Source organism: Dama dama, chromosome 14 (genome assembly GCF_033118175.1).
Source record: "Dama dama isolate Ldn47 chromosome 14, ASM3311817v1, whole genome shotgun sequence".
NCBI classification, from domain to species: domain Eukaryota; kingdom Metazoa; phylum Chordata; class Mammalia; order Artiodactyla; family Cervidae; genus Dama; species Dama dama.
The window spans coordinates 48,495,130-48,521,306 of record NC_083694.1 but is presented as its reverse complement, the minus strand read 5'-3'; the positions used below and the strand labels follow the sequence as shown (position 1 = coordinate 48,521,306).

The 26,177-nt window shown below is 59.4% G+C and overlaps 1 protein-coding gene across 3 annotated transcripts in view; it reads left to right on the top strand.

Moving 5' to 3' along the window:
• Positions 1-9,414: 9,414 nt before the first annotated feature.
• The window catches only part of SAMD11 (sterile alpha motif domain containing 11), a 21,284-nt gene continuing 4,521 nt past the window's right edge, over positions 9,415-26,177 (top strand). For all 3 annotated transcript variants that reach the window (XM_061160661.1, XM_061160663.1, XM_061160662.1), the window contains exons 1-8: positions 9,415-10,195; positions 11,295-11,386; positions 15,138-15,319; positions 16,724-16,774; positions 20,730-20,854; positions 23,753-23,842; positions 24,017-24,151; positions 25,966-26,128. In XM_061160661.1, coding sequence (XP_061016644.1) covers positions 9,679-10,195; positions 11,295-11,386; positions 15,138-15,319; positions 16,724-16,774; positions 20,730-20,854; positions 23,753-23,842; positions 24,017-24,151; positions 25,966-26,128 — 1,355 coding nt within the window. In that variant the 5' untranslated portion in view covers positions 9,415-9,678. The remainder of the gene's footprint in view (positions 10,196-11,294; positions 11,387-15,137; positions 15,320-16,723; positions 16,775-20,729; positions 20,855-23,752; positions 23,843-24,016; positions 24,152-25,965; positions 26,129-26,177) is intronic.

Genomic DNA, 26,177 nt, shown 5'->3' with positions numbered 1-26,177 from the left:
CTGTCCTCAGACCAGGGGGTTCCCGGTCCCTGAGGGAGACCCGCTCCTACCTATGCTTCTCCTTCACCCCAGACCCTCACTCCTCATAGGAGGCTCTGATACTCCAGGCCACCTCTGCTTCCTCCGGCCCCAGGCCTCTGCCCCTTTCCTTCTGCTTCTCCTGCCACCTCCTGGTCCTCCTCCCCCGGTCACCACCTGCCTCATGGGCTGGCCTCTCCCCTTCCCTCCCTCTTCCTGTCCTGCCGCTGGATTGGGCCCTCACCTCCCTTGGGTTCAAGGGCTATGAGGCTTTCTGTTCGGCACCGAGGAGTGAGCTGCCTATGGTCCTCTCACGAGCCCACTTTTAATCTCATTGACCTCTCGTTATACTACAGCACATAAATTCAGATTTAGAGAGCTTATGTTCCATCATAAATTGGGCTGGCAGACTTCCGATCAACAAGATAAAGCTGTCTCCTGTGAGGTGGGTGTTTTATTAGTCTTGGCCTCAGTGCTGCAGGCAGTGGAGGTGGGGTGGGGGAGGGAGGTCTCTGAAATCCTCCTATGCTGTTCAGAGGGGCCTGATGGTGCTTTTTGCCATCATGGGTACGGCATCTCCTAGACCCCTATCCCCATAGCATCAGAATGAGCAGCCACAGCTGGACCCCCAGGCAAGGCACTGGAAGGTCAATAGGGAGACCCCATGTGCACCCAGGCATGTATCCATGAGTGCCCCTCCCCCTGTGGTAGAGCTTCGAGAGCTTGGCCAGAGCCAGAATGAGGTTCATGAGTGGGGGAGGCAGCTGCACATGCCTGGGCATCCTGAGGGACAAAGGGCTGGAGGAGGGGCCCAGAGAAAGAGCATCCAGGATGCAGCTCCAGAGACATGGTGGCCTGGCCTGGCTGTTAGAAGATGCAGACGCCTAACCACCAGGATCCCAAAGATGGATATGGGGAGGTCTTGACACCTTCAGGCCACCCAGCAGGGCCTGGGCTCCTACTGCCCAGGATTGGGGATGATGTCTGCTGACCGTGCCTGTCCCTCCCTGGAGGACAAGTCCTTCTTCAAGAATTCAGTCTCTGCCAACACTCTCTCCCTCTGCTCCCAACACTTCCAGCCCAGCTTCTGGCCCAGCCTGCCAGCACCACCACTCAGTGAAGCCACCCAAATCAGCACAGTAGGAGCTCCACCTGGCCCTTTCAAGCCACCAGCACTGTGTTCCTACCCACTCTGAGTTTGCTGTGATTGGAGCACCTCTGAGTACCTGGGCCTGCCCAGGGCCATGGCAGCATAGCAGGAAACCTGGGCGACTGGATATATGTTGGTGTTCTGGGGCCACAGTGGGGCCCTACCAGGAGAGGAGGTGATCCTGGGAGGCTTCTTGGAGGAGGGGATGCTGCTGTGAGTCTTGAAGGTAAGTAGGTAGTTGTTGTTCAGTCACTAAGTCATGTCTACTTTTTGTGACCCCATGGACTGTAGCATGCCAGACTTCCCTGTCCTTCACCATCTCCCGGAGCTTGCCCAAATTCATATCCATTGAATCAGTGATGCTAATCAACTATCTCATCTTCTGTTGCCCCCTTCTCCTGCCCTCAATCTTTCCCAGCATCAGGGTCTTTTCTAGTGAGTCAGCTCCTCGAATCAGGTGGCCAAAGTACTGGGGCTTCAGCTTCAGCATCAGTCCTTCCAGTGAACATTCAGGGTTGATTTCCTTTAGGATTGACTGGTTTGATCTCCTTGCTGTCCAAGGGACTCTCAAGAGTCTTCTCCAGCACCACAGTTCGATACCATCAATTCTTTAGCACTCAGCTGTCTTTATGATCCAACACTCACATCTGTACATGACTACTGGAAAAGCCATAGCTTTGAGTATACAGACCTCAGTTGGCAAAGTGATGTCTCTGCTTTTTAATATGCTGTCTAGGTGCTTGCTCCTTGGAAGAAAGTTATGACAAACCTAGACAGCATATTGCATTGAGCAGAAGCTGACAAGTTTCCTGAGGGCCACGTTCCTGGCTGGAAGATGGGATGACCCAGCCCAAGTAATAGCTTCGCTCTTTACCAATTTTGAATCATCTGTCCCATCTCTGAGGCCTTAGGTGCTCAGGAACCCACACATACCACTGGATCTCAGACACAAAGTTACACAACTGCTGACATGGGGCAAACTCTCAGATTTTGACAAGGCCAGTTAATCTAGGAGGTGATGTGTCTGTTGTGGAAGAAGAATATGTTGACATGTACACAGAGTCAAAGACCCCATCAAAGACTTGGGTCCTCTGACCTGGCAGGGCATGAGGACCCCATATTTGGAGGTGCCTACAATCGTCTACACAGAGGTGAAAATACCCTATATAAGCCCAAGCTCTGCCAAATGCCTCTTCTCCTCCCATTCTCAGTGGCCTCCAAGCAGTCTTCCCACTTCCCCAGTCTGCAGGTGGGAAGCCCCTAGTGCCAATCTGGGACTCTGTTAAATGCTCTGAGGAAAGCGTCAGGTTGTAGCCTTGGACAGAGGCTGGAGCTGCTGCCCTCCCACGTCTATGGTCTGGCCTCGGCACATGGGCTGTACTCAGGATCTCAGCCAGTACCAGGCTGTGCCCTTCAGCCAACCCACTTCTGGGTCCACATGTGGGGTCCTGCACGTAACTCCAGGGGCATGTCTGTCCCAGGGCCACCCACTGTGACACCCTAGACATAAGCACAGAAGACAAGATGGGCTCATGGAGAGCTCAGCAGATCACAGACAGCGCCCACAAAGACATCAAAGCACCCCACAGGATGTTACTGATTCAACCTGTCCTGGAGAGATGGGCTCATTGGCAATGGGAGTCCAAGACTTGCCCTGGGATGGGGTCAGGCTAAACCTATGACCTCAGAACAACAGCCTGGGCCAGAGCTGTGGGGAGAAACAGTAAAACTCACTGTCCACCTAAGCTCTCTACTTCTGAAAGTCCCTAACGGACAAATCTATGGTGACAAAGTGATTGCTGGCTCTCCAGGTGACCCTATGGTGAGACTGTGTATGAGAGGCTCAGACCACCCACTCCTCCTCCTGGTGCAGGCAGGGCAGAGCAGCAGTCCCACCAGGGCACAGGTGGATGAGATCCTAAAACATATGGCCAGCTGCCCAGTGAAACCCCAAATTCTATTGGGGTACAAGTTTCATTAAAGAAAGAAAAATGAATGGGAATCCAAAGCAACAGTGGTTTGCATGAGGTTCCTCAATACCCCTGCCCCACTTACTGGCCATGAGACAGGCACTCTGGAGAGCAGCCGGGAGTGACAGGGGGTGTCAAGGAGCCCATTACCCAGGACAGAGTGAAGGCCATTTCCAGGTACCTCTGGCTGTTTCTCTTTGAGGTTCTAGTCTGCTTCCCCTGTGCTTGAGTTCTGCTCTCTAAGGTCCCAGAGAACAAAATGCTGGTGACCCCTCTATGTAGCACAGAGAAGGCAATTTGTGGAAAGAAAGTGAGACAGGGGACTGGAGGGCTCAGCCAGTCACAGCCTGTCTCAGAGACCTCCTCCAAAGTCTATGCCTCTTCTTCATGCAGGTTGCTTCTTCATGCAGGAGTGGATGCAAGCCTTGCCAAGACCTCAGAACAGTGGACCACACCTGGCCTTGGGCTCTGACCTCCCCCCCACTCTGCAACACCTGCCAAGGGTGCTCACTCTGACTCTTGCGGGAGGGTCTCCCAGCCTCCGGAGTTTTTTCTCTCGCTCTGGTGAGGAGGAGCTTCTGGGACAGTAGGGTGGGCAGGTGCTGGGAGAAGTGAACAGAGGTGGAGCTGTCCCAGGCCAGGAGGCCAAGCTGCACTGGGAGTGGGTCACATAGACACTGCCCCGGAGAACAGTCCTCACACACTGACACATGAGTGTCTGAGGAGCTGTTGCCAGGAGCTCACATACCGCAGGAAGTCCATCATATAAATGGTTACTGCTGGGCCAGTCTGGACTCCCTGCCCAGCCTGGGAGCCTCGCAGAGCTGGGCCTGGAGGCAGTGACTTCTGCTACCACCCCCAAACCAGCGCCTCAGCTCCAGCTTCTCTCAGTCTTCAGGGTCCCTGCATGGATGCCCTCTCTGCTTCAGCTTGTACCCAGCAGCCTGGCAGAGAGCCTACCTGGTCCCCTCTTCCATAAGCCCCCTCTTACTGCCCCCAGAGTCCTTAACTGATGCCTTAAGGATGGCACAGTAAGTGTCTCTAAGGGTCCTGGAGGATTCCAATCCCTTCGCTTGGCCCCATGTTCGAGGCGAGACCTTCAGTTCCTGCACTCTGAGACCATTTATGGAGAAAACACGTAGGGTATGCCAGGGCTCATCACAGTATTGACCAGGGCCTCTGCAGCCACATTTCACCCTGACTGTCTGCTCTAAGCCAAAGGGGACCCCACAGATGTTGAGCCCTTCTCTCATTTTTAGATGGGGAAACCAAGGTCACGATAAGGGCAGAGGGAACTATGTCACACAGTGGCTGGCCAGGAGGACCCAAGTCTCAGGACATGGCAGGGTCTGCTCTCTCCACTGCCTGCTTCAGCCTCTGCAGCCCAGCTCAGGCCCAGGCCGGGCTATGGCACTGAGCAGGGTGCCCCAGTGATGCCAGTAAGTGAGTGTTTTCACTCCTGGGGAGGGACCAGGCATGCAGAGCTAGTGGCAGCTAAGACACCCACCCATGTAAGCAGGCAACAGCTCCCTCTGTGCTGGCATCAGCGCACCCAGTGTATTCTGTAGTTTGTCAAGCACATGTGCATCACTGTCCTTGTGTCTGGGGTCACTTCATCTGTCTGAGAAGCTGTGCGTATGTCGGCATGTGTAAAACAGCAGGTGAATATCATGGCACATGGAACCGACAGTGTGCACCCTGTGGGTGCCCTGAGTTGGGACACCAGGCACTAACTCTTTACTTCTTTAAATGGCATTAAGTTAAGGTCAGTGGACCATAAAGAAGGCTGAATGCTGAAGAACTGATGCTTTCGAATTGTGGTACTGGGGAAGACTCTTGAGAGTCTCTTGGACAGCAAGGAAATCAAACCAGTCAGTCCTAAGCGAAATCAACCCTGAATACTCATCGGAAGGATTGATGCTCAGGCTGAAGCTCCAATACTTTGGCCACCTGATGTGAACAGCTGACTCATTGGAAAAGACCTTGATGTTGGGAAAGATTGAAGGTGAAAGGAGAAGAGGGCAGCAGAGGATGAGATGCTTGGACAGCAACACTGATTCAAAGGACATGAACTTGGACAAACTCTGGGACATGGAGAGGAACAGGGAGGCCTGGTATGCTGCAATCCATGGGGTCACAAAGAGTTGGACGCAACTTAGCGACTGAACAACAACAACAAAAGGTCAGTGGACAGTCCAGCCTCAGAAACACCTACTTTCCTGAAAGAGAGACAGCGTGGCCTGCCGCCAGCTCACAGCTGGCCAACAGCGAGGCATGTCCCAGCAGGGTGGCCCCTCCTGTATCTGACCTGGAACCAGGAACAGATGCTTCCTGAAGGTTCTGACCATTTCTGCAGGGGTGTCTGAGGGAGCCACTGTGCCACTCACCTCTGACCTCCCATCTACCCCTTCCTGATGGAATGGTGCTGCAAACCAGACCCTTTAACTGGACAAGCTGTCTTGGACATGACAACGGTATCCATCTGGCACTCATGCTGCAGGCCCGTGTGTCTATGTATGTTTCGTGCATAGGTCCTGGTGGTGTCTTCCATCTTGGCTGTCATATAAGTTAGCACACACACCGTCTGTGCATATTTGAGCTGAGGATGTCAGCATCCGTGTCTGCACCTGTCCTGTGCCAGCAGCTTTGGGAGCTGCTGTGTGTGCGTGTGGGTGTGAGCACACGTGTGGGTGTGAACACGCGTGTGGGCTGCTGTCTGTGTGCCTTTGAGAAGGCATGGATCTGTTGGTTGCTGTGGGTGCTTGTGTGGGCATGTGTGTGAGGCTGTGCCCACACCTGTGGGGCCCCTGTGATCTGTCCTGGCATGCCTTCCTGTCTGGGCGGGTCTGGGCCTGCTCTCCTACCCGCTAAGGTACCCGGGGTGAGCACAGGAAAACTGGAGGCTGATGGTACCCCTGCACCTGTGGTCTCAGCGACCCACTGCTTTCTTCTGTATCTTCCAGCCTCACCTCTAGGTCTCTCTTCCTGGGGTTTTACCACATCTGGTACTCAATAAGTGATTGATTGGTGAAGGAATGGATGAAAAGGGGGCTCTGAGAGGGTGGTCTGGAGGGGAAGAAGGCGGGCATTCCAGGATGGGAGCGAGCGCCAGCTTTGGACCGGCCGGGCAGCGCCAGCCGGGCGATCAAGGCTGGCAGAGCCTGGGCTGGGGGCATCAGGGTCTGTGGGCCGCCCCCGCGCTCCCTGGGGACGTCTCGGGTCACCGTCTGCACCGCCGGCCGCGCCGCCCCGCGGGTTATTTATGACCCCCTCTCCCTCCCTGGCGGCGGCGGCTGCGGCGGCGGCTGCGGCGGGCGGCAGCAGCAGCGGAGGGCCCCGCGCGGGGGAACCTCGAGAAGCGATGGCGCCGCGGAGGCCGGCGGGCGGGGGCGGGACCTCCTCGGGCCAGAGGAGGAGCTGCAGCCGCCGACCCCACCTTCCTTCTCTGCGGGGTCGCCAAGCCTGAGGGCCAGGTGGCGGGGATCCCAACGACAGAATTCTGTCCCTCTGGCCTGCCTGATTCCAGTCTGAGAAGTGCAGAGGAACGTGAGGGCTCAGGCGCCAGACGGACACAAGTGGACAGGCGGGAGGAAGGGAGCAGATCCTTCTGGGAAGGCTATGACAGCCAGGGTGAGGATACCTGGTCCCCCAGGGGAAAGCTGCTCTGAGGCCCCGTGGGCAGAAGGCTCTATTTCCCAAGAACAGGGGGAAATAGGTGGGGGCGGGGGTGAACTGCCCTGATCAGTCAAGACCCCGGAGAACCCCTGTAAGATGTCTCCTTGGAGTCAAGAGTGGCCCTGAGAGGAGGGGGGTTCTGCAGGGAATTCTGGACTCCGTCACGGTGTTTTCAGAAGGGAACCCTGGTCCTCCAACGAAGGCTGGAGCCAGATGGCAGCATGGAGGTTAGGCTGGGTCCGGTAGGTCAGCCCCACACCTTGCCAGCTGGGCCTCTCCCTGACAGCCACAGGTGGGGTCCCCCATGCCACTCCTAACCACTGTGGACACATGTGTGACGAAAGAGGCCAGGGATGAGTGAAGGGTGGTCCTGGGAGGACCCCTGCTCAGACTCAGGACAGAGGAGAGGCCAGGCCTGACAGCTGCCTGGTATCTTCTCAGATCTAGAGATGAGCTTTCAGCCTCCCTTCTCCAGACCACAGTGTGAAGGTCAGGGGTTAAGAGGCCTGAGGCTCAGCGGACAGGTGCAGGCAAACCTTAGAAGAGCTGGGCGGAGGCTGTCTTTTGGCAGCTGGGTCAGGGCTGTAGCCAAACAGGCTCATTCCATGTGGCCTGTCCATATCGAGCTATGACCACAGATTAACATGACAGCTCCCCGTGGGTCTTGGCGCTCAGGTGAGGACAGCCTCCTGCATCCATTAGACATGGATCATCACACCTGAGAACAAGACATAGATCACAGAGGCTGGGTGTGGGAGGAGCTCCCTAGCTGTCACTCCTGGGGTCAGGTATATGCAGGAGTCCAGGTTACAAAGAGAGCAATGGGGCCAAGCGTGGTGAAGTAAGGAGGGGTCACTCACATTCACACCCATCTTGCCACCCACCTCTTAAACCCCCACAAATAAATATACAAGAAGTAAAGGAGTGGAAGTTCCCAGACACATGCCTGGTCTGAGCCCAGACCTCACTCCCCAGGTTGGTCTTGGGGCTGGCTGATACCTTAGCTGAGAATGAGGTGAGCAGTGTACATCAGCACAGGGGTCCCCAGTAGTCAGCCACATGCCCAGCTAGTGCTGGCATCTGGTAGGAGGCCCCTGGGGAGTAGGGGTGGAGTGTTCCCTCACTCCCAGCCCACCCCTGCAGAAGGTGCAAGCACTCCTATGATCCAGCTCACTCCCACCCCCACCCACCCCCTGCTCATATGGGTGCCCCACCAGGTACATCTCAGAGGGGCAGGGGCAGGGGTCTGAGAGCAGAGTTGGGAGCTGAGGCTACTTTCCAGCTTGTCCAAAATGGCACACCCGAGAAATACAAGGTCTCACCAAGTACTATCAAAGCCACCGAGTTTCTCAGTTTCTCTTCCTAATTATCCCACCGCAGGGCCACCACGCCAAACTGTAGCAGGGAGGTATGGGTTGACCCCAGGGGACAACCCCCCTCATTGCAGGGCTAGACCAAGGCTGGAGGAAGAGGTGAACATGGACGCAGAGGTCCCTCATCCTCAGACTTGCACGTGGCAGGTAACGGAAATATGCTCAAGTGCACAGTCCCACATTCAGTTGCCTCTCCTCCTCCCCACACACCCCACCCTCCACCCAGATTGCTTCTAGCCCCACTTCCGTGCCCTACCCCATGCTGTTTGTTGTGGAGGCAGACAGCCTGGATTTGAAACAACCGTGTGACACCAGGACAGTTACTTGGCCGTTTTGTATCCCGCCCTTCCTCATCTGTAAAATAAAAGACTCTTTGGGTGTTAAAAAAAAAAAAAAAAAAAACTCATATTAGGTGATCAGGTGAACTAAGGCTTGTGAAGTGCATGGTAAGGGGGGCAGTTATTGATAGAATTATCGTTGTTATTCACAGACCACAAACCTTCCCCAACACATTTTCCGCGACCACACACCACAAAGCCACAGCGCACACCCTGCAGACGCCCGAGGAGACCACTCACGCCCTCCGCACTGATTCCTACCACCTACCCAGAGCTGCTGGCTCACAAGCACCCGCCAGGAAAGCTGCAATTCCGATCCCGGATACGCTCTTTCTCAAGGAGCCAGCCCTCGCCCCACGTGGACTCCGGGACTCTGACTGGGGCGCCCAAACAGTGACTCCCTCAGCAGTGTCGCCGGCTGTGTGCGCCGCGACTCGCTGGCATCCGTCCCCCGCACCACCTCCTACCCGCCCCCCCCCCCCCCCCACCGGTCTCCTCTCCTCCCGAACGAGAACGCCCACCCGGGAATAAGGCAGGAGGTGCAGCCAGGTCGCGTCGCCCCCGTCTTAGCCCAGTCGGCCGTCACGCACCCCCTACTGGAGCCCGTGCCGCCCGCCCGCCGCGCCAGGGCCGTTTAAATGGGCCAAGTTGTGGCGGCGGCGGCGGCGCGAGTCTCCCAAGTCCCCGCCGGGCGGGCGCGCGCTGGAGTACGCGGGTGCGCGGCTGGGACGGTGGGGCGGGGCGGGGGCCTGGGACCCTCGGGCGGGGCGGGGCACGCGGCCGGAGGCTGCACAACTCCTCACTGCCCGGCTCGGCCCCGCGGGCGCAGCAGCGAGCCGGGCGCCGGGCCGCCCCAGGGGGCGCGGGCGCAGGTGGCCCAGCGCCCGGTGGAGCCCCAGGGCCCTGGAGCTGCGGCGCTGGGCAGGTCGATCGGGGATCGATAGAGCTCCGGCAGCACCATGTCTCGAGCGGCAGAGGCCCTGCCAGCCGGACGGGCAGCGGTCCGAGGTGGCCCGGCTGGGGCGCAGTAGCGGGGAGGGCGGGTGTGCAGCCAGGAGGCTCCTGAGCCCCGGCCCTCGAGACCCAACTCCAGCCCGGGCCGGAACAAGTTGCGCCGGCGGCGGAGGGCCAGGCTGCAGGAACACAGACCCACCATGCCGGCGGTCAAGAAGGAGCTACCCGGCCGTGAAGACCTCGCTCTGGCTCTGGCCACCTTCCACCCGACCCTGGCAGCGTTGCCACTGCCGCCGCTGCCTGGCTACCTGGCGCCACTGCCCGCCGCGGCCGCCCTGCCCCCGGCCGCCTCGCTACCAGCCGCGACAGCGGGCTACGAGGCGCTGTTGGCCCCGCCGCTCCGTGCCCCTCGCGCCTACCTGAGCCTGCATGAGGCCGCCCCGCACCTCCACCTGCCCAGAGACCCTCTGGCCCTCGAGCGCTTTTCGGCCACTGCGGCCGCGGCACCGGATTTCCAGCCGCTGCTGGACAACGGCGAGCCCTGCATCGAGGTGGAGTGCGGCGCCAATCGCGCGCTGCTCTACGTGCGCAAACTCTGCCAGGGCAGCAAGGGTCCGTCCATCCGCCACCGCGGCGAGTGGCTCACACCCAACGAGTTCCAGTTCGTCAGCGGCCGCGAGACGGCCAAGGACTGGAAACGCAGCATCCGCCACAAAGGTGCGGCCGCCGTGGGGGCGCGGACCGCTCCGGTCCCTCCCCTCCGCTCCCTGAGGACCCGTGGGTCCGGATCCCCCTCGTTCTGCCACCTGGGAAACTCCAGTTCTGCCTAGAGAGGGCGCTGCGACTCTGGGGCCGCCGCAGGGACACCCCCTTCCCCCAAGCACGGTCGCCTTGTTGGACCCGGGCTGAGCGCCCTCGGCCTCCGTGGTCCCCCCAGCGCTGGCCGCACGAGCCGGCGGCTCTTTCTGCCCGGAAGGTCTTTGCGGGATTCCTGGGCCTTCAGGCTCCGGGGAAGTTTACGGGAACTCGGGAGAGCGGGCGGGAGGCCGACTCGGCAGGATACTCCCCTCCGGGGTCGAGGAGCCACGGGTTCTGGAGGGAGTAGAGGGGCACAAGTGAGGCCGGGTGCGGACGCGCGCTGGTAGAGAGAACGGCAAGGTGCATGGGTGGCGCAGGCAGGTGGGGGCTGCGGGGGCGCGCGTCGGGGCGGGAGCGCGCGGAGCAGAGTGGCGGCGGGGCTGGGAGCAGTCTCGAGGGCTCCCGCAGGAGTCTGGCTCCAAGGCCGCGACGTGTGGGCGCCAGAGCGGGCATGCGGAGGGAGAGGGGGTGAGCGCCAGGCGGGGGGTGGGGGATAGTTAGAAAGTTAGGGACCCAATCACACTCGTCGACTCTGGGGCTCGTGGCTCCGCGGGGTCAAGCGCAGTCCCGGGTCCTGACCGCGCCGCTCACCTGCGCCGGGCCTGACCTCCACGGTCCAGCTCCGGACTCCCGCGGACCTGCTAGGAGAGGGTGGAGCGCGGGAGGAGGGGCGCGCGGAGGCGGGGGAGGTGGGGGGAGAGACCGCCCTGCGTCAGGGGAGGGCGCTCGCCGGATCTCGAATTCCGAGCTCTGCAGATCCCCGCAACGTCTGCGAGGGTGGGGTGGGCGCCGAGGCCGGGTGTGGATTCGGAAGTTGGACGGAGGCGGGTGTTCATACTCGTGGCGGGAGGGAACCCGGCCTTCCCCCTGGCAGCGCCCCGGAAGCATGCCCGCGTGCCCGGCCCGACCTGTGCCCGGTCCCGCTCCCTTACCGGTCCTGCCTCGGCTCTCCTCGCAGGGAAAAGTCTGAAGACGCTTATGTCCAAGGGGATCCTGCAGGTGCATCCTCCGATCTGCGACTGTCCCGGCTGTCGAATATCCTCCCCGGTGGTGAGATGTGGGAGAAAACCTGGGGCTTCAGGGTCTTGTTTCTCCGCTGCGGAGCTTGGCCTCTGTTTTCTAGAATCAGTCCTAACCTCAACCCTGCCAGTGGGCAGGAGGGAGCCCTCAGGGGCAAATAGAGGAGACCGCTTTGGTGGGTATGCTGGGGCGTCAGACCCCGTCCCCCTTGATTCAGGGCAGGGTCCTGCCTATCCTGAAGCCTCTCTTTGGGAGCCCGGGAGCTGCTTCTCCTGAGGTCCTGGGGACAGCCCGTGGTGTGAAGGACTCCTCCCTGAACAGTGTCATCTGATCAAGGCCTGGGGACTTTGCCTTGTTACAGGTGTGTGTGGGGGGTGTGGGGGGAATGCGGTTTCACCATGTCAGCTGGCCCAGCCTGGGAGAGGAGCTGGTCCTAAGGGGACACTTGTTACAGGACGTGACAGTGTCGGCCAGCCTGGATGGACATTCTGGGGTGGCCACAGGCTTGGATGTGAGTGACCTGCATGTCTGGATGCCTAGCGCTGGAGCCCTGTGGGACAAGGCCAGGGATGTCCAGGAGTGTCTGAGGATACAGCCTGGTCTGGGGCACAGTAGGTGCAGTGTGGGCCTTGATGTCAAGAGAACTGCAGCTGGAAGCTGGTGTGGGACCTCCAACCCAGTGTAGAAGTCTGTTGAGATCTTATTAGCCTGGAGGGGTGAGGAGGGCCGGAGAGCTGGGGCCTGTGCCTGCCCCGAAGCACTGCCTTCCCTCTCGCATGCCCTCCAGGCAGCAGTGGCTGGAGGCTCCATCTGAAAATCTTGTCTTGAGAGGGACAGTCTGAGCTCCTGTGGGAGAGCCCATGAGGACCACGGCTCCTGGCACCATTCAGCAACCCCCTCTGCCAGGAAGGCCTGAAAGGACCCTGCAGGCAGCCTTCAGCTTGTTTACTTTGGACTGGTGGTAGGGAGGGGGTGGGGAAGTCTTGGATTCCTGGTGGGCCTTGGGGGTGGGCAAGCCAGGAAGCCACAAACAAACCTGTAAAGACACACAGGTTGGGCAGAGGAAGGGGACACAGCTGAGCCTCCCCACTTGCCCACCCCACACACTGTCTGGCTTGAGCTCATTGTACTCACAGGCAAGCCTGCATGCAGAGCCCCCCAGACAGAGCATGTGCACAGGCAGCTACCTTTGCCCAAAGCCACCACACCTGCCTGGGGCAGGAAGCTGAACTCCCCTTCACTTCTCAAGCAGCTGGTGCCAGAGAGGACACCCTCCAGGCTGGTCTGGGGCCTCTGCTGGTGGGAGGAGCCCTGCCTCTCCCACCATCCCCTTCTGAAGGTCTCCCACAGGAGGGGGTGGGCAGGTGGCCTGAGCCCAGCATCAGTCCTCTCTAAGACATTTCCTGACGGGAAGGCCAGGTTGGGCCCATAGCCCAGGGCTGCCTACCTGTCAGGGGCTCCCAGGCCCCTGCCCTGCATGAAGGATGGCTCAGACCTGGGCCTGCCTCTCCAGAGCCTGGTCGCTCCCAGGCCATCCCCGTGCCTCTCCCTTAGGAAGGTTTCATGGACCCCCTTGTCTTTTCAGCCTCCACCTTTTTCACACAGGCTGTTTTCCACTACTGCCCATGGCCAGGTCCACAGATAAAACATGCACACTCCACAGTCTCAGAATATGAGTGTGCTCACAGCATAGGCGTGCTGCGGCCTCCATGCCCCACCCTTGCTGTCTGAGGAGCCAGTGCTTGGCTGGGACAGGGGCTTAGCACCCAATTCTGAAATCTGTGTGCTGAGCAGGGGTCAGCAGCTGAGGTCTGTGGTGTGTGTGGGAGGCAGATGTGTCCCTGTCCTTGGTTCAGGTCAGGACTGCTCATCCTGGTCCCTCTTCCTTAACTCCCCACTACCAGAGCCGTTCCAGGCCCCCGTACCTGGTATGGCCTTACCCAAGTGGCAGCCTTACTGCTCTGCTTCCCTCTCATCCTTGTCCCATAGATGAGAAGTAAAGGGAAGTGCACTGAAAACTTTTTCTTCAGAGAATATTTAGTTAAAGCAGAAAGGCAGGAAAGGAGGTCCTGGTCCTTGGCCTACAGCAGGCTGGAGAAGGGCAGAGCTGAGGGGCTTTGCAGCCAAGCCCACTCCAGGCAGGCCAGAGCTGTTGAAAACCCTGCCCCCCAGAGCCTGGCCAGAAGAGGCAGGGGGCCGGTCGGTCACCCCCTCCACCTCCCTGCCTCGCTGAAGCTCTGCTGCCACTGGTTTAGCTTGGAGCCAAGGCCAGGGTCTTAGAAGCACAGGGTGGGGGGAGACCCCCTTTCGTCTCGCAGGCCTACCCCCAACTTCACTGCTCCCTCCACCCCACCTTCCCCAGTGCTGCCCAGTCTCTCACTGGACGTGTGTTGAAGAGAGGACCTTGGGGCTCCTCCTGGGTGGATTTGTTTTTCTTTTTTTTTTTTTTAGTTCTACCACTTTATTGCTACCAGCCCATCTCCCTCCACCCTTGTGCACACATGCTCAGTCATTTAACCCCGTAGACTGCAGCCCGCCAGGCTCCTCTGTCCATGGACTTTTCCAGGCAAGAATACTGAAGTGGGTTGCCATTTCCTTCTCCATCCTGGGTGGATTTGTGAGGGCAGGTGTGGCAGACTGTGGCTCCCCGACCCTGTCAGGGGCACTGCCCAAATCTGGGACTGGGGTGGGCCATGTGTCTGGAGGTGGGGCTGGTCTGGATCTGAAGAGAACCTCTCCTCTGGAGACTAGGGCTGTGGCAGCCGCACACAGCTGCCCTTCTGATCCAGGGGGACACTGTGTGGGGAGGGGCGAAAGCCCCCTGGATACCTTCCTCCTCAAGCTCCTGCGTATGATGGGGACACAATGTCTTGGCAACAGGAGGGAGGAGTCCTAGAAGGCCTCAGTCACTGAAAAGATGAGAGAGAATTAAATAATTCCAAGGTCCCTGCCACCATCCTGAACCAGTAGTTATTAAATAAGAAAAAGCCTCCAGCCCACCAGAAAACAGGAACTCTTCTTCCCTGGGGTGGCGCGACCTGCAGACACCAGTGGGTGCCATGCTATGCAGGGCCCTTGGCATGAGCTGCCAGCATGTGTGCAGGCTCTGGGCCCTCCGTGCTCACACTGCGGGTACAGGGCAGGGGAAAGGTGCACCTCGTAGAAAAACTCTGAATCTCATAGTTCCTGACCAAGGGGATGGATCCCCCCAGGACGCATAGGACAAAGGGCCTTGGCTGCCAGGTGACCTGTGATCCAAAGGTCTGCAATTTACAAGGGGTCAGCCCCAGACTCCAGGCTTCAGACACTCCTGAGCTGGGCTTCATTTGGCACTGAGCATCGAAAGCGGGCTTGGCATGGGTAGGGGTTCATACAGAGTCTAAGTGGGATTGCCAGGCAGACATGCGTGCAGAGGTAACTGCATGCGGTCAGGACACACGCGTCCTGCGGGTGCTAGCAGCCCTTTAGGGGCTGGGAACACCGGGTTGGTCCCCAGCAAGCGTCCACACACAAGCCGAGCACCTGTGGAGGGGCTGGGCTGAGTGTGGAGTCTGGACAGGGCAGTGCCCATACGCTTACTCCTGGGCCCCCACCAGGATGGAGTGGAAGGCAGTCTCTGAACGGGTTTGTGAAGGAAGCCTTGCCTCTCTGCTCTTGTTTTGGCCTCTGGCCAGTTGTGAGTGTCCTGGAGGGCCGGAGGCCTCTCTGCTGTAGGTGGGGGTGCCCAGGAAGCTGAGCAACATGGTTTGGCCTAACCTTCCTCTCCTCCCTCCCTGTCCAGAACCGGGGGCGGCTGGCAGACAAGAGGACAGTTGCCCTGCCCCCTGCCCGGATCCTGAAGAAGGAGCTGACCCCCAGCTTCTCAGCCAGTGATGGCGACAGTGACGGGAGTGGCCCGGCCTGTGGGCAGCGGCTGGGCTTGAAGCAGGAGAACGAGCCGCATGTCCATATCATGAAGAGAAGGTGCTTCAGGGACCAGGAGGGGAGGGCACGCGGGCTCTGGCGTGGGTGGGGACTTCAGGACTGGGGTCTCCAGGCAGCGGAAGGCCAGGTCAGACCTAGAGGTGGAGAGCCTTTGCCCTGAGGACAGGGGCCCAGCTTAGCTTCTATCCTCTGCGTGGCCACTGACAGCTGCCGCAGGTGAAACAAAGCCTGGACTCCCAGGGATATGCCTCAGGACCACTGTGAACCTGCCTTGCCCCCACCTGGCAGCCGAGTGCCAGGCCAGGATTCAGTGGCATCATTGAGGAGCAGGCACCACCTATAGTCATGGCCAGAGCAGGCCAGGGAGGGTCCATGTGTGGGGAAGGGCCAGGGAGGGTCAGAGCTGCTGGGCTGAGGAAGGAGAAAGGCTCTTGGAGGAGAGTCTCATGCCACCACAGCCAGGCAGGGAGGAGGGAGCTGCGTGGATCCTCATGGGAGCACCCCTGACACTCACACTCACTCTCTTTGGAGTGGCCACTCCCTTGGCTCCTTACTGCCTCCCTCAGGTTTGGGGCCACCATTCCTGACCTCCTCCCTTCTCCCCTCCCTCCTGGCAGAAGCTTCTCCTTCTGCCCACTCACCTCTTTTTCCATCCATCCTTTCATCTGTCCATCCATTGTCTGTCTGTCCAGCATGTCATATGTATCCCCAGAATTTCCAGGCCTTTTTCTTGCTTTTAATATATTCTAATTTCTCCTACCCTAACCCTCTTGGACACCAGAGAGCCCTGCTCCCAGCCCTTGCTCCCACCTGTGCTGATGGAAAGCACCGCGTGGGCCTGCCACCACCCTCCCTCAGCCCATGGGTCTTCTCAGGGACACTGCTGTGGGTGAGAAGGTGGGCACAGCACAGGGCTATTTCCTTGCTTGACCCCTCCTACCTCTGCTGTGTGACTGTCACTTCCAGGAGGCGGCTTGGCAGCAGCTGGGACCCAAGGGCCACCATCGGAGCCAGTGGTGGTGGCCATGGGGTTCATTCCTCGACCTGGTTCCCAGCACCCCCGGAGCAGCTCTAGCAACTAGGAATTAGGGTTCAGTCACACAAGTGGCACATGCAGAGGAAGTCACGGCCCCCACCCCTGCATAAGTGGGGGCTCTGCTGGCTCCACCACCACAAGAGGCAGAGACGTGGGACCTCAGTTCTGTCCTTCCCAATTCCTTGTCTGGCAAGCCCTGGAGCAGGTGCCTGCCTTGTGGGTCTGTCCTGGCGGCAGCCGCCAACATGTTGAGCTGGTACCAGATGATGCTAGAGGTGGTTCTGAGCCAGCCCAGTTCCCTTGAGGCTGGCACTCCAGGGCAGACACAGGGCATGCCACATACATGTTCTGCTGTCCACATGCTGAGTCCTGGAGGCCACACTGACCCTCTGCTTCTCTCCTTGCAGAGTCCACACCCACTGGGACGTGAACATCTCCTTCCGAGAGACGTCCTGCAGGTACGGCCGGGCCTGGGCCAGGCTTCGCTTACATGTTGTGCATGCGCAGCACAGAGCCTTGTCGCTCCATGTTCTTTGGTTCTGACTCTAAATCCCTCCAGCCTCCCTCGCCTCCTCCTCTCCTTGATCCATGGTTTATTGTTGACTTGTGCTTAAACTGTGACAGCAGCAGAGATGGGTTCTGGGCCCAGCCCTGAAGCCAGAGTGTGCTCCCCCTCTCACATTGGAGCCCATCTGCGCAAAGATAAGGCCATGCCTGCCCCCTCCCACTCTCCCAGAGACCTAACAGAATGTGAGAATGGTGATGTGTGAGTGGGGTCTTGAAGGATACATAGGAGCTCACTAGGGAAAGGGGGTGTCTACAGAGACATGGAGGAATGAGGGAAGGGGGTGTGGAAAGGGAGGAGGGGAAGCTGGCAGGCCTGGCTTACCTGGGTGCTAAAGGGCCTTAGATACTGGGCCTGTTGGGCATTTGCCTTCAGGCAATGGGGAGCTACTGAAAGCTCTTGAGCAGAGAAGTAGTGGTGTATGCTTTGACAAGGTCCTGCTGTAGGCCCCATCCAGCAGGTTGGGCGTTTGCTCCAGTCCGTGGAGGGGCTGTAAATTAAAGCCATAGTAAGGAGATAAAAATGGGGAGACCTGATGTGGAGGTTGGGGGTGTTGGGGAGACCCAAGTCCCATCTCAGAAGGGTAGGATGGAGCCCTGGCTGTGGTGTCTGGTCAGTGGGATCAAGTCTTAGCCCAGGGCTTCCAGGGAAGGCACAAGACAGGCCCAGCCAAGCAGGCAGTGGGCATCCAGTGCCTTCGGGCCCCTCTCGCAGCCTGGCTCTGTGCCACATGTGTTATTATTTATACTTCTGAGAATGTCTCGGTCCTGGAGCCAAATTACAATGAAAACGTCTTTAAACTTATTTCCACCTCATTTTGAAGTTGTCGGCTCAACTGATCATTTTTATGAACCGTCATGAACGTTGATGACATTTTATGAGCCTTTTACTTGGGAAGCTACATGAGAAATTTGTCAGTAAGGCCTGTAGGGGAATCCCAGGCTGCTGTTTCCCTACCTGCAGCCCCCTGCTCACCCCAGCCGGCCGTGGGACGTGGGAGAGGGCCCGGGTGTCTGACACAGTAAGAGGCCAGGTCCCAGAGTGTGGCGGACCCTCAAAACAGCTGCGATGGTGTCTGGATTTTACCGGAGGGGAGATTGGGGGGTTAGCCAAGAAGACTTACAGCCCATCTGCCCCCCACATCGCCCTGCTGCGGCACCCCAGCATCTGGCCAGGGAGGGCTGAGCAAGCCCACAGCGCAGCTGCTTCACACACCCCCACCTCAGCTCTGCCTCTGTCTCTTCCCGGCTCCTGTTGGCCCCGTCCGTGTGTCTTTCTGTCTCGAGTCTGCTGTCTGTCCTTCAGGCTTTGTCCATCTGTCTGTCTGCTGTTTCCAGCCTTTCTGTCTATCCAGTAGTGCCTGTCCTTGTGTGTCCATCTTCATCTGTCTAGTCATCTGACTTCATCCATCAGTCTTCACCTGTCTGTCTGTCCCTCAGTTCTACTCATCTATGCATTTGCCCCCATCCCTCTGTCTGCCTGAGTCTGCTGTAACCACTTGCCTGGTTGGAGCTCCCCCTTAAGCCCTGTGCATCCAGGGCAGCAGGCAGGAGATGTGGGCCCTGCTCTTCTGAGGCCCCTGAGCTGGCCAGGAGATGGACAAGGGCTGGACAGTATACCAGGCACTGGAGGGGCCCCTCACGGGGAGAAAGAGTCTGATGGTTCACACATTTAAAAAAAAATAATTTTACTTACTTATTTCTGGCTCTGCTGGATCTTGGTTATACAGGCTACTCTCTAGTTGTAGCGCTCGGGCTTCTCAGTACAGTGGCTTCTCCTGCTACAGAGCATGGGCTCTAGGCTGTGCAGGCTTCAGTAGTTGCTGCATATGGGCTCAGCAGTTGTAGTTCCTGGGCTTCAGAGCACAGGCTTAGTAGTTACGGCACACGTTGCCTATGGCATGTGGGATCTTCCCAGACCAAGGATCAAACCTATGTCTCCTGCATTGGCAGGTAGATTCTTTACCACTGAGCCACCAGGGAAGCCCTCTTCATGGTTCTTTACATAAAACCTGGCATAATTTGTTCAGTGAACAACCGAGTGACCACACAGGTTTTCTGGGGCCAGGCCATGCTGTCTTGGAGCTCATGGGGCAAGCCCCTAAGGCAGGAAGCGGAGGTTTGATGTGTGGGCTGTGTCTTGATTCCCACAAGGCATCACCTCCGCGGAGCTGCAGCATCACCTCCGCGGAGCTGCAGCATCACCTCCGCGGAGCGGCAGCAGCACCACCTGAGTGTCTGAGTGACCAGCTCAAAGAGTTATTGGCCACAGCGGTGGTGAGCGCTGAGCCCCACTCCCTGTGTAAGCACTCAGCTGAGGATTCACGGGAAACAAATGAATGGGCCTGACCCCACCTTAAGTCTCTGGGGGTCGGCCCACCTCCTGCAAGAGCCCTGGGGACACCAAAAGGAGGTTCTCTCAAGGGAGAACTCTGTGGCAGCAGCAGTCCTGGCACTAGGCACCCCTCCCCCTCTCTGATGCTGAGGACAGCATTTCTCTCTTCTACCCCCGCCCCCCGCATTGACGAGGATGATAGAGAGGATGAGAATTGCTGCCAATTAATCCCATAAAGTACTTACTCCCACCCCACCTGCCCTCTTGTTTGCATGGCGGGGTGTGGGGGGGGCCTTCTTTCCTCCAGGGAGAGGGGTTGGGGGTGGGGAGAGAGCTTGCATCAGGGTCTCTCAGCGGCTCTAGAGCCCAGCCCTGGAGGCTTTGGTGCTGAAACTGATCTGCTTAGGGGCCAGCTCTGGATTAGCCTGCTCCGGCCACCCCGGCCAGAGCGGGGGCAGGGGGGGGCGGGGTGCCTGGGGGTTATTTAATGAGGTTTAGGGTTGGTTCCCAGGTCACTTGGTGGAGGCCCCCCTTGAGGTGGCCCAGCCAGAAGGCTGCTCCATTACAGGTGGGCTGGGGAGCAAGGGTGCTGGGGAGGGATGTGCCGCAGGGTGGGCTGGGGTCCCTCCCTGCTCCTCTTCTGTCCTGTCCGACCGACTTCCTGCCCCTCCAACTGCGTCTGCAAGGTGGCAGGGGCCCTTCTCTGTGCTAACAGAGATGCTCTCAGAACCCCAAGGGCAAATGCCGTGGGGGCCATTCCCTCCCTCTTTTGTCTGGGGTTCTGTGATATAGGCAGTGAGCTGATTTAACAGGAAGAGCAAAGAAAGAACGAAATTAAATTCCTGTTTATCCCAAGGTTCTTGGTGGGGAGCCATGGGAAGAGCAGAGTGTCCTTAGCACAGACACACTGATGACTACTGTGTGCATCTGTGTCTGTGTGTGTCTGCAGGTCCGTGTGAGTGTGTGTGTGCACACCCATGTATGCCCCTGGATGGCACACACCTCATTGGCTGCAGGTTTTGGTCTCAACCTTGGTTTCTGTATTTGAAAAAACTGAGAGTCCGTGGGTGGTTGGAAGTTTTAGTTGCAATAGCATGTTCGCAGGAGCAAGCGCTGGGTCCACGTGTCCTCTCTGGTAGCCTTCTGCCATCCCTGGTGGGACCTGGCTGCTCCCCCAGAGCAAGAAGCAAGGACAGTGGCTGGTCTCTCTGCAGAGAACAGAGTCCAGATGGGGCCAGCCCTGCACTCCACACAGACCCTCCCTGGGAGCAGCAGTGGGGTCTAAGTGCAAGGCTGCTGTGTTTAGCAGACACTTAGCAGGTCCTGGTGGTCCCAGGTGGGGCCTGCGTAGGTTAGGGTGAGACTCCAGCACCCACGAGGAGATGGAGATGCTCACAGAAATGGTGTGCATGAGGTGTTGTCACACTCAGCGTCCCCTGGGCCATGCATGGTCACACTCAGGCTCAGCCAGGAGCCCCGAGGGGTCTCACCTTCCCTGTCTTGCTTCGCTGCAGCCAGGACAGCGACCTTCCCACCCTCATATCCAGCGTGCATCGCAGCCGCCACCTCGTTATGCCTGAGCATCAGAGTCGCTGTGAATTCCAGAGAGGCAGCGTGGAAATAGGCCTGGGAGCCGCAGGTGAGGAGCCAGGGCAGTGCTGGGTGAAGCAGGGCTGCCAGGCTGCGCAGAGCAGCGTGAGGACAGCCGCCTCGCAGCCTCCCTGCGTCTCTGCTCAGCGGCTCTGGATGCCGCCACCCCCAGCAGCCTTGGCGGGCAGCCAGGGAGGCCAGCGGAGGAGGCGGGAGGTGGCGAAGCCGGCTGTCCCCCGGGGCTCCGTGTGATGGTAATTGTGTTAATCCCAGCCAGCCGGGCAGACAGGAGGCGGAGGCGGTGGCTCCACTGTGGCTGCTGCTGGGGTGGGCTTGGAGTGGCCAGAGGCCGCGGCTACCCCCTGCTCTCAGGGGCGGATGGAGGCAGGACAGTCAGGGAGCGCAGGCCTCATGGAGGCACACACCTGGGCATGGCTCCTGGATGGGCAGGGATGTGCTCTGCACACACCGACCCCAGAGCCAGGGCCCCTGGGAGAGAAGGGTCTACGTCCTGAGAGGAGAGGGGCGGGGGTAGGAGGGTGCTTGCCCGGGGCTCTGTCCCTGTGGAGGGCTAGCTCCTGGAGGCAACAAGAGCTCAGAGGGAGGGGGCAGCTTGCTGAGCTTTGGCTGAAGGGGGCTCTGGGTGCCAAGAGGAGCTGGCAGGGGTCCCTTGCTGCCCTATGGACCAGGGCAGACCCAGGAAGTTCCCAGCAGTGGCTGCAGCTTTCAGGAAGGCTGGGCAGGGGGTGGTCCATCCTGGGACCCCTGAGTACCCCCATCAGGCCTTCCAGGTGTGCCAGTGGCTGGGTAGTCCTCTGTGGGAGGTGGGGGGCTGCTGCTTCTGGAGCCGAGTTAGAGGCTCTGAGCAGGCGGCTGATAAAAATCTAATTGCCCCATCGATCGGGTGAGCCTCCAGAGTCCCACAGTGATTGAGATATTCGGAGCCAGCGGGCTCCCCTGCTGCCTACACACGCGGAGACCTCCTCATGGTGCCTGGCCTGAGTGTGTGTGTGTGCCCCTGGCCTGGCCAAAAGCTTGGGCTTCCACTTACGCCCGTGTGACACATGTGTGTCAAAGTGCCCTCACTGTCTTCCTGCGGAGGTACAGGACCCACATATGAGCACTTCACGGGTCACACATGATCTGTGTGAAGTGCCATGTGTGTCCTGTGTCCAGGTTTCATCCAGGTCCTGCCCTCTTCTTGGGACTCTAGTCCTCATCAGCTTCCATGTCTTTCTGCCAGCCCCTGGGTGGAGGCCTCGGCCGCTGCTCACCTCCTCCTCCCCAGGAGCACGTATCAGCCGTGTGTTCACCTGAGCAGGAGGGGTCAGGGAGGACTGGGCTCGCGGTGGGCCCTGCAGACATCTCCTTACTGTGTGTGTGTGTCTGTGAGTATATGCGGCCCTCATCAGGGACTGGTGAGCCCCGGACCTCCATGGCAGGACCTCTCTAGGACAGTGGGCATGGGTCTCACTGTGGGCCTGCCTGCCACCCCCTCCCAAGCACCTCTACCAGGCAGAGAGGAGCCATCACCCCCTCCAAAAGGAAGGGGAGGGGGTCTTCCCACTGTGGAGAATGAGAACTGGATCAAGGGAAGTGGAAGCCCTGGGGTATTCGCTGGGTCCCCAGGGGGGTATGTGCAGGGTGGGGTGCAGGCAGCAGATGTGGACTCAGCCCTCCCCAGGCCTGGCACAGCTGGATGCTGCAGCCCTGGTGGTGCTGCTGGCCGGAGGCTCTTTGCCTTCCTCAGGGGCTTCATGCTGGTTGAGCACCCCCTACCCATCCTACCAGGTCACTAAGGTAGGACCCTTTGTCTGGGCAGTGGGGACCGCATCCTCATCCCTCTCAGGGCAAGGTCTGGGGCTAGGCCACTGGGCCCAGGCCAGTGGCAGGAGGTGGCTGAGATCAATAAGTTATTAGCACCATTCTGTCAGCTGTAAAGTGGAGATTGATCGGCACTCCACTGCTGCACTTCCTCGCCTGATAAAAATGACAGATTAAGGGAATAAGAAAAAGGAATTAGGCTCTGGAGCTGACCGCAGGGTTTCTCAGCAGCTCCCCTTGCTGAGGTGTCCTGGTGGGCCTGGGTCACTGAGGGGGTGGCCCCTTCACCCAGAGGGCCTCATGAGGAGGGAGTGGGGCCAGGAGTGTGGGGTTTGGACTGGAAGCTGACACGGTTGCTGAGCTGTTCCACAGAGACCTCCCAGACCTCGGGCTCAGGAGGGAGCCTGACGTCAGGGTGCCAGAGGCTTGGGTAGAGAAAGACTGACTCCAGGGGATCGGAAAGAGGACTTTAGGATAGGGGTGGGGCGGGCTCTGGGCCACATGAGGGGCTATGCACAGCGGGTGATGGGGTGCCTTTGGGCGCTTAGCCCAGCTGGACAGGTAGTGTCCTCGGGCTTTCTGGGGGCAGTGACGGATGTGGCCTGGGGGGAGGAACCCAGGAAGAATGGATGGGGGCAGATGCACCTGACCTCCAGGGCCTGTGGCCTCTAGGAGGAGGTTGGGTTACCCTGGCATGCGACCCTGGACTGCTGGTAGTCAGTCACCCCTGTTCCAGGAGGAGAGGGTGGTAAGGTGCGGAGGAGGGCTCCTTACTCTGCAAAGGAGGCTCATCTGGCAGGTGGGAGCAGCATGGTGCCTGTGAGGTCCTGAATTGCTGCCTGAGGCCATAACCATGCATCTCCCATCACATCCACACACATGTAGCCCAGAGCCCAGGGTTTGGACTGTCCCATTCCCTCACTCTGACCCAACCCTGCTGGACTGGGCAAGGCTTGAACCATAGGCACCTTTGAGTGATGAGAGCTATGGTTCTGGGCTGAGCTGGAGCTGGGCCGGCACCGAGGCAGGAATTGAGGCCAGTATTGGGGTGGGCTGGAACTGTTCCTGTCCTGGCCTCTACGAGCCCTGAACGCAGGACGGGGTTCCTTCTGCCCTCTCCCAGGTGACCTGTTGGGCAAGAGGCTGGGTCGCTCCCCCCACATCAGCAGTGACTGCCCTTTGGAGAAGAAGGCCCGAAGCAAGTCTCCTCAAGGTGTGGCCTTTACCCCGGGGGGTGAGGGAACAGCCACTGGAGAGGGAGGGGGACAGCCTGGACCCTCTGCTGGGCACAGTCAGCCAGCAGCAGGTTCTAAGAGGGGAGCCCCTGTTTCTCTCCCTTAGCAGTGTCTAAAGGGGAAGCCCCCTCTCCTGTGTTTGCCCAACCCAGAGACTCTGTTGCTTCCGGAACTAGGGCCCAGCATGGCCCCTGAGGATCATTACCGCCGGCTGGTGTCTGCCCTGAGTGAGGCCAGCACCTTTGAGGACCCTCAGCGTCTCTACCACCTGGGCCTCCCCAGCCATGGTATGTAGCCCCTCCCCACGGCATCATGAGTGTCCACAATGTGCTTTGAACTCTGCCTGTCCTGTTAGGTCTCTGCTCACCCTGAAAAGCGTGGCTGCTGACACCAAGGCTGGGATTGGGTGCAGGTCTTTTGGCTCCTCAAACCTTGAAAGCCCTTGTAGGTGGACAGTGAGGCCCACCTCCTTCCTGTGCCCAACACAGTGGCCTGTTTGGGTATATCTGGTTGGAAGGGCTGTCCCTCACCAATAAGTCTCCCAAAGGCTCTCCCAGCAGGGCCTCAAATGGCCACTGCTCACTGCCATTTCACAGAGGAGGAAGCTGCTTGGGGGAGCTGAAGGGAGAGTGGGAGCTGGGGGTTTCACCAGGCCCACCCATGTCTCCAGCACATACAGGTCCTTGTGGGTCCCCGCCTCCCCTCCCCCGTCCCCATATGAATGGTGTGGTCTGGATACTGTAGTCCTTCCTGACTCCAGCTGCAGTCAGAGCAGAGACTCTGTGAGAGAGTGCCAGACCCCTTCTCAGGAGGGTGGGGCCAGGAGCAGAGCAGCAGTCAGCCCCCTGAACGTCCACATGGACGTCTGTCCAGAAGCAGGATGGGCGACAGTTCAGGTTTGGTGGCCCAGCTTTGACTGGTGCTCAGGAGGAGCTCCAGCCAGAAACACCACTCCCAGACCGGACACCTGGAAGTCCCCCTACCACCACTGGGGCACCGTCTGGCACCCTGTCCAGCTGCACCCTGACCTTGCAGACCCCAGCCCAGGGGGAGTAGCTTGCCTTTCCTGGCTGGAGCTGGGTGAGGGGTACTTGCTGGGAAAAGGGGCTGGATTTCCTCTCCTTACACAGGCACTGTCCCCCAGGGCAGTCAGGCACCGAGAGCCTGAATAATTCACCAAATGTTAATAATTTAAAAATCTTCCTTTTTAATTGCTTTCCTTGCCCTGCCTGGGGCCGGCTCCGCTGGCTGTGCGGGGGAGGGGCGCCGGCCGCCAGGAGCGGCGCGGAGCCGGGCTGTCAATCAGGCCTCCGCCTGCCGCCCCCGCCGGGAGCCGACGGTAAATAACCGAGGCCGCGGGCGGGCGGGGGCGCAGGGCCCTGCCGAGATCGATGCGGGCGGCCGCGCCGGCTGGGCTCTGCGGGCTGGCACCCAGCCCAGGGCAGGACCCACCTCCGCTTTTCGGGTAATTAATTTATAAACAGGCGGTGGCAGCGGAGCCTGCACAGCAGGGGGGCTGCGGGGCGGGAGGCTGCGGGGCAGGGAATTCTGAAGTCCCGGCCTGAGCAGGACGGAGGGCTGGGGGTGGAGAGCAGAGTGCCTAGACTGCGCAGTGAGCCCAGGTGTTACCTAGGAGAGGGCTGGAGACCTGGCCCAGCCCCTGGACTCCAGCCCCGCTGCCCCCACACTCTAGCCTTTGCGTGACCCCTCCCCTCACGGGCCCTGCAGTGTGGCTCTTGGCAGTGTCAGTTCCTGTCGAAGTCAAGGTTCCTGTACTACCAGCCTTCCCTGTCCGGGCCTTTCCCTTTCTCCATCCCAACCATGTTTTGGTTCCTAACATCTCCACATCCCTTATAAATGCTCACCTGGGCCCCCTCCCAAGACCAGTCGGTGCAGCCAGGCAGCTTGCCTAGGGATGTCTGGTGTCTGCCCTCTTCTGGGGCCTGCTCATCTTTCTGTCCCAGTGACCAACCAGCAGGATCTGGGAGAATAAGCTCCCATTCTGCGTCCTTGGCCAATGTCCTATGCTCAACAGGGTGAGGGACATGAGAGCCTGGTGGGGGCTGGCCTCTGGGTCACTGCTGGTGCCTATACTCCCCAGATCTCCTGAGGGTCCGACAGGAGGTGGCCGCAGCAGCCGCGAGGAGCCCCAGTGGCCTGGAGGTCCACCTGCCCTCATCCACAGCAGGTCAGCGTCGGAAGCAGAGCCTGGCTCAGCACAGAGACAGCACTGGCCCAGCTGGCGCCCCATCCTTCTCAGAGAGGTATCAGGGTGCCTGCATTTCAGAGAGGCCCCTACATTTCCTGTGTTGG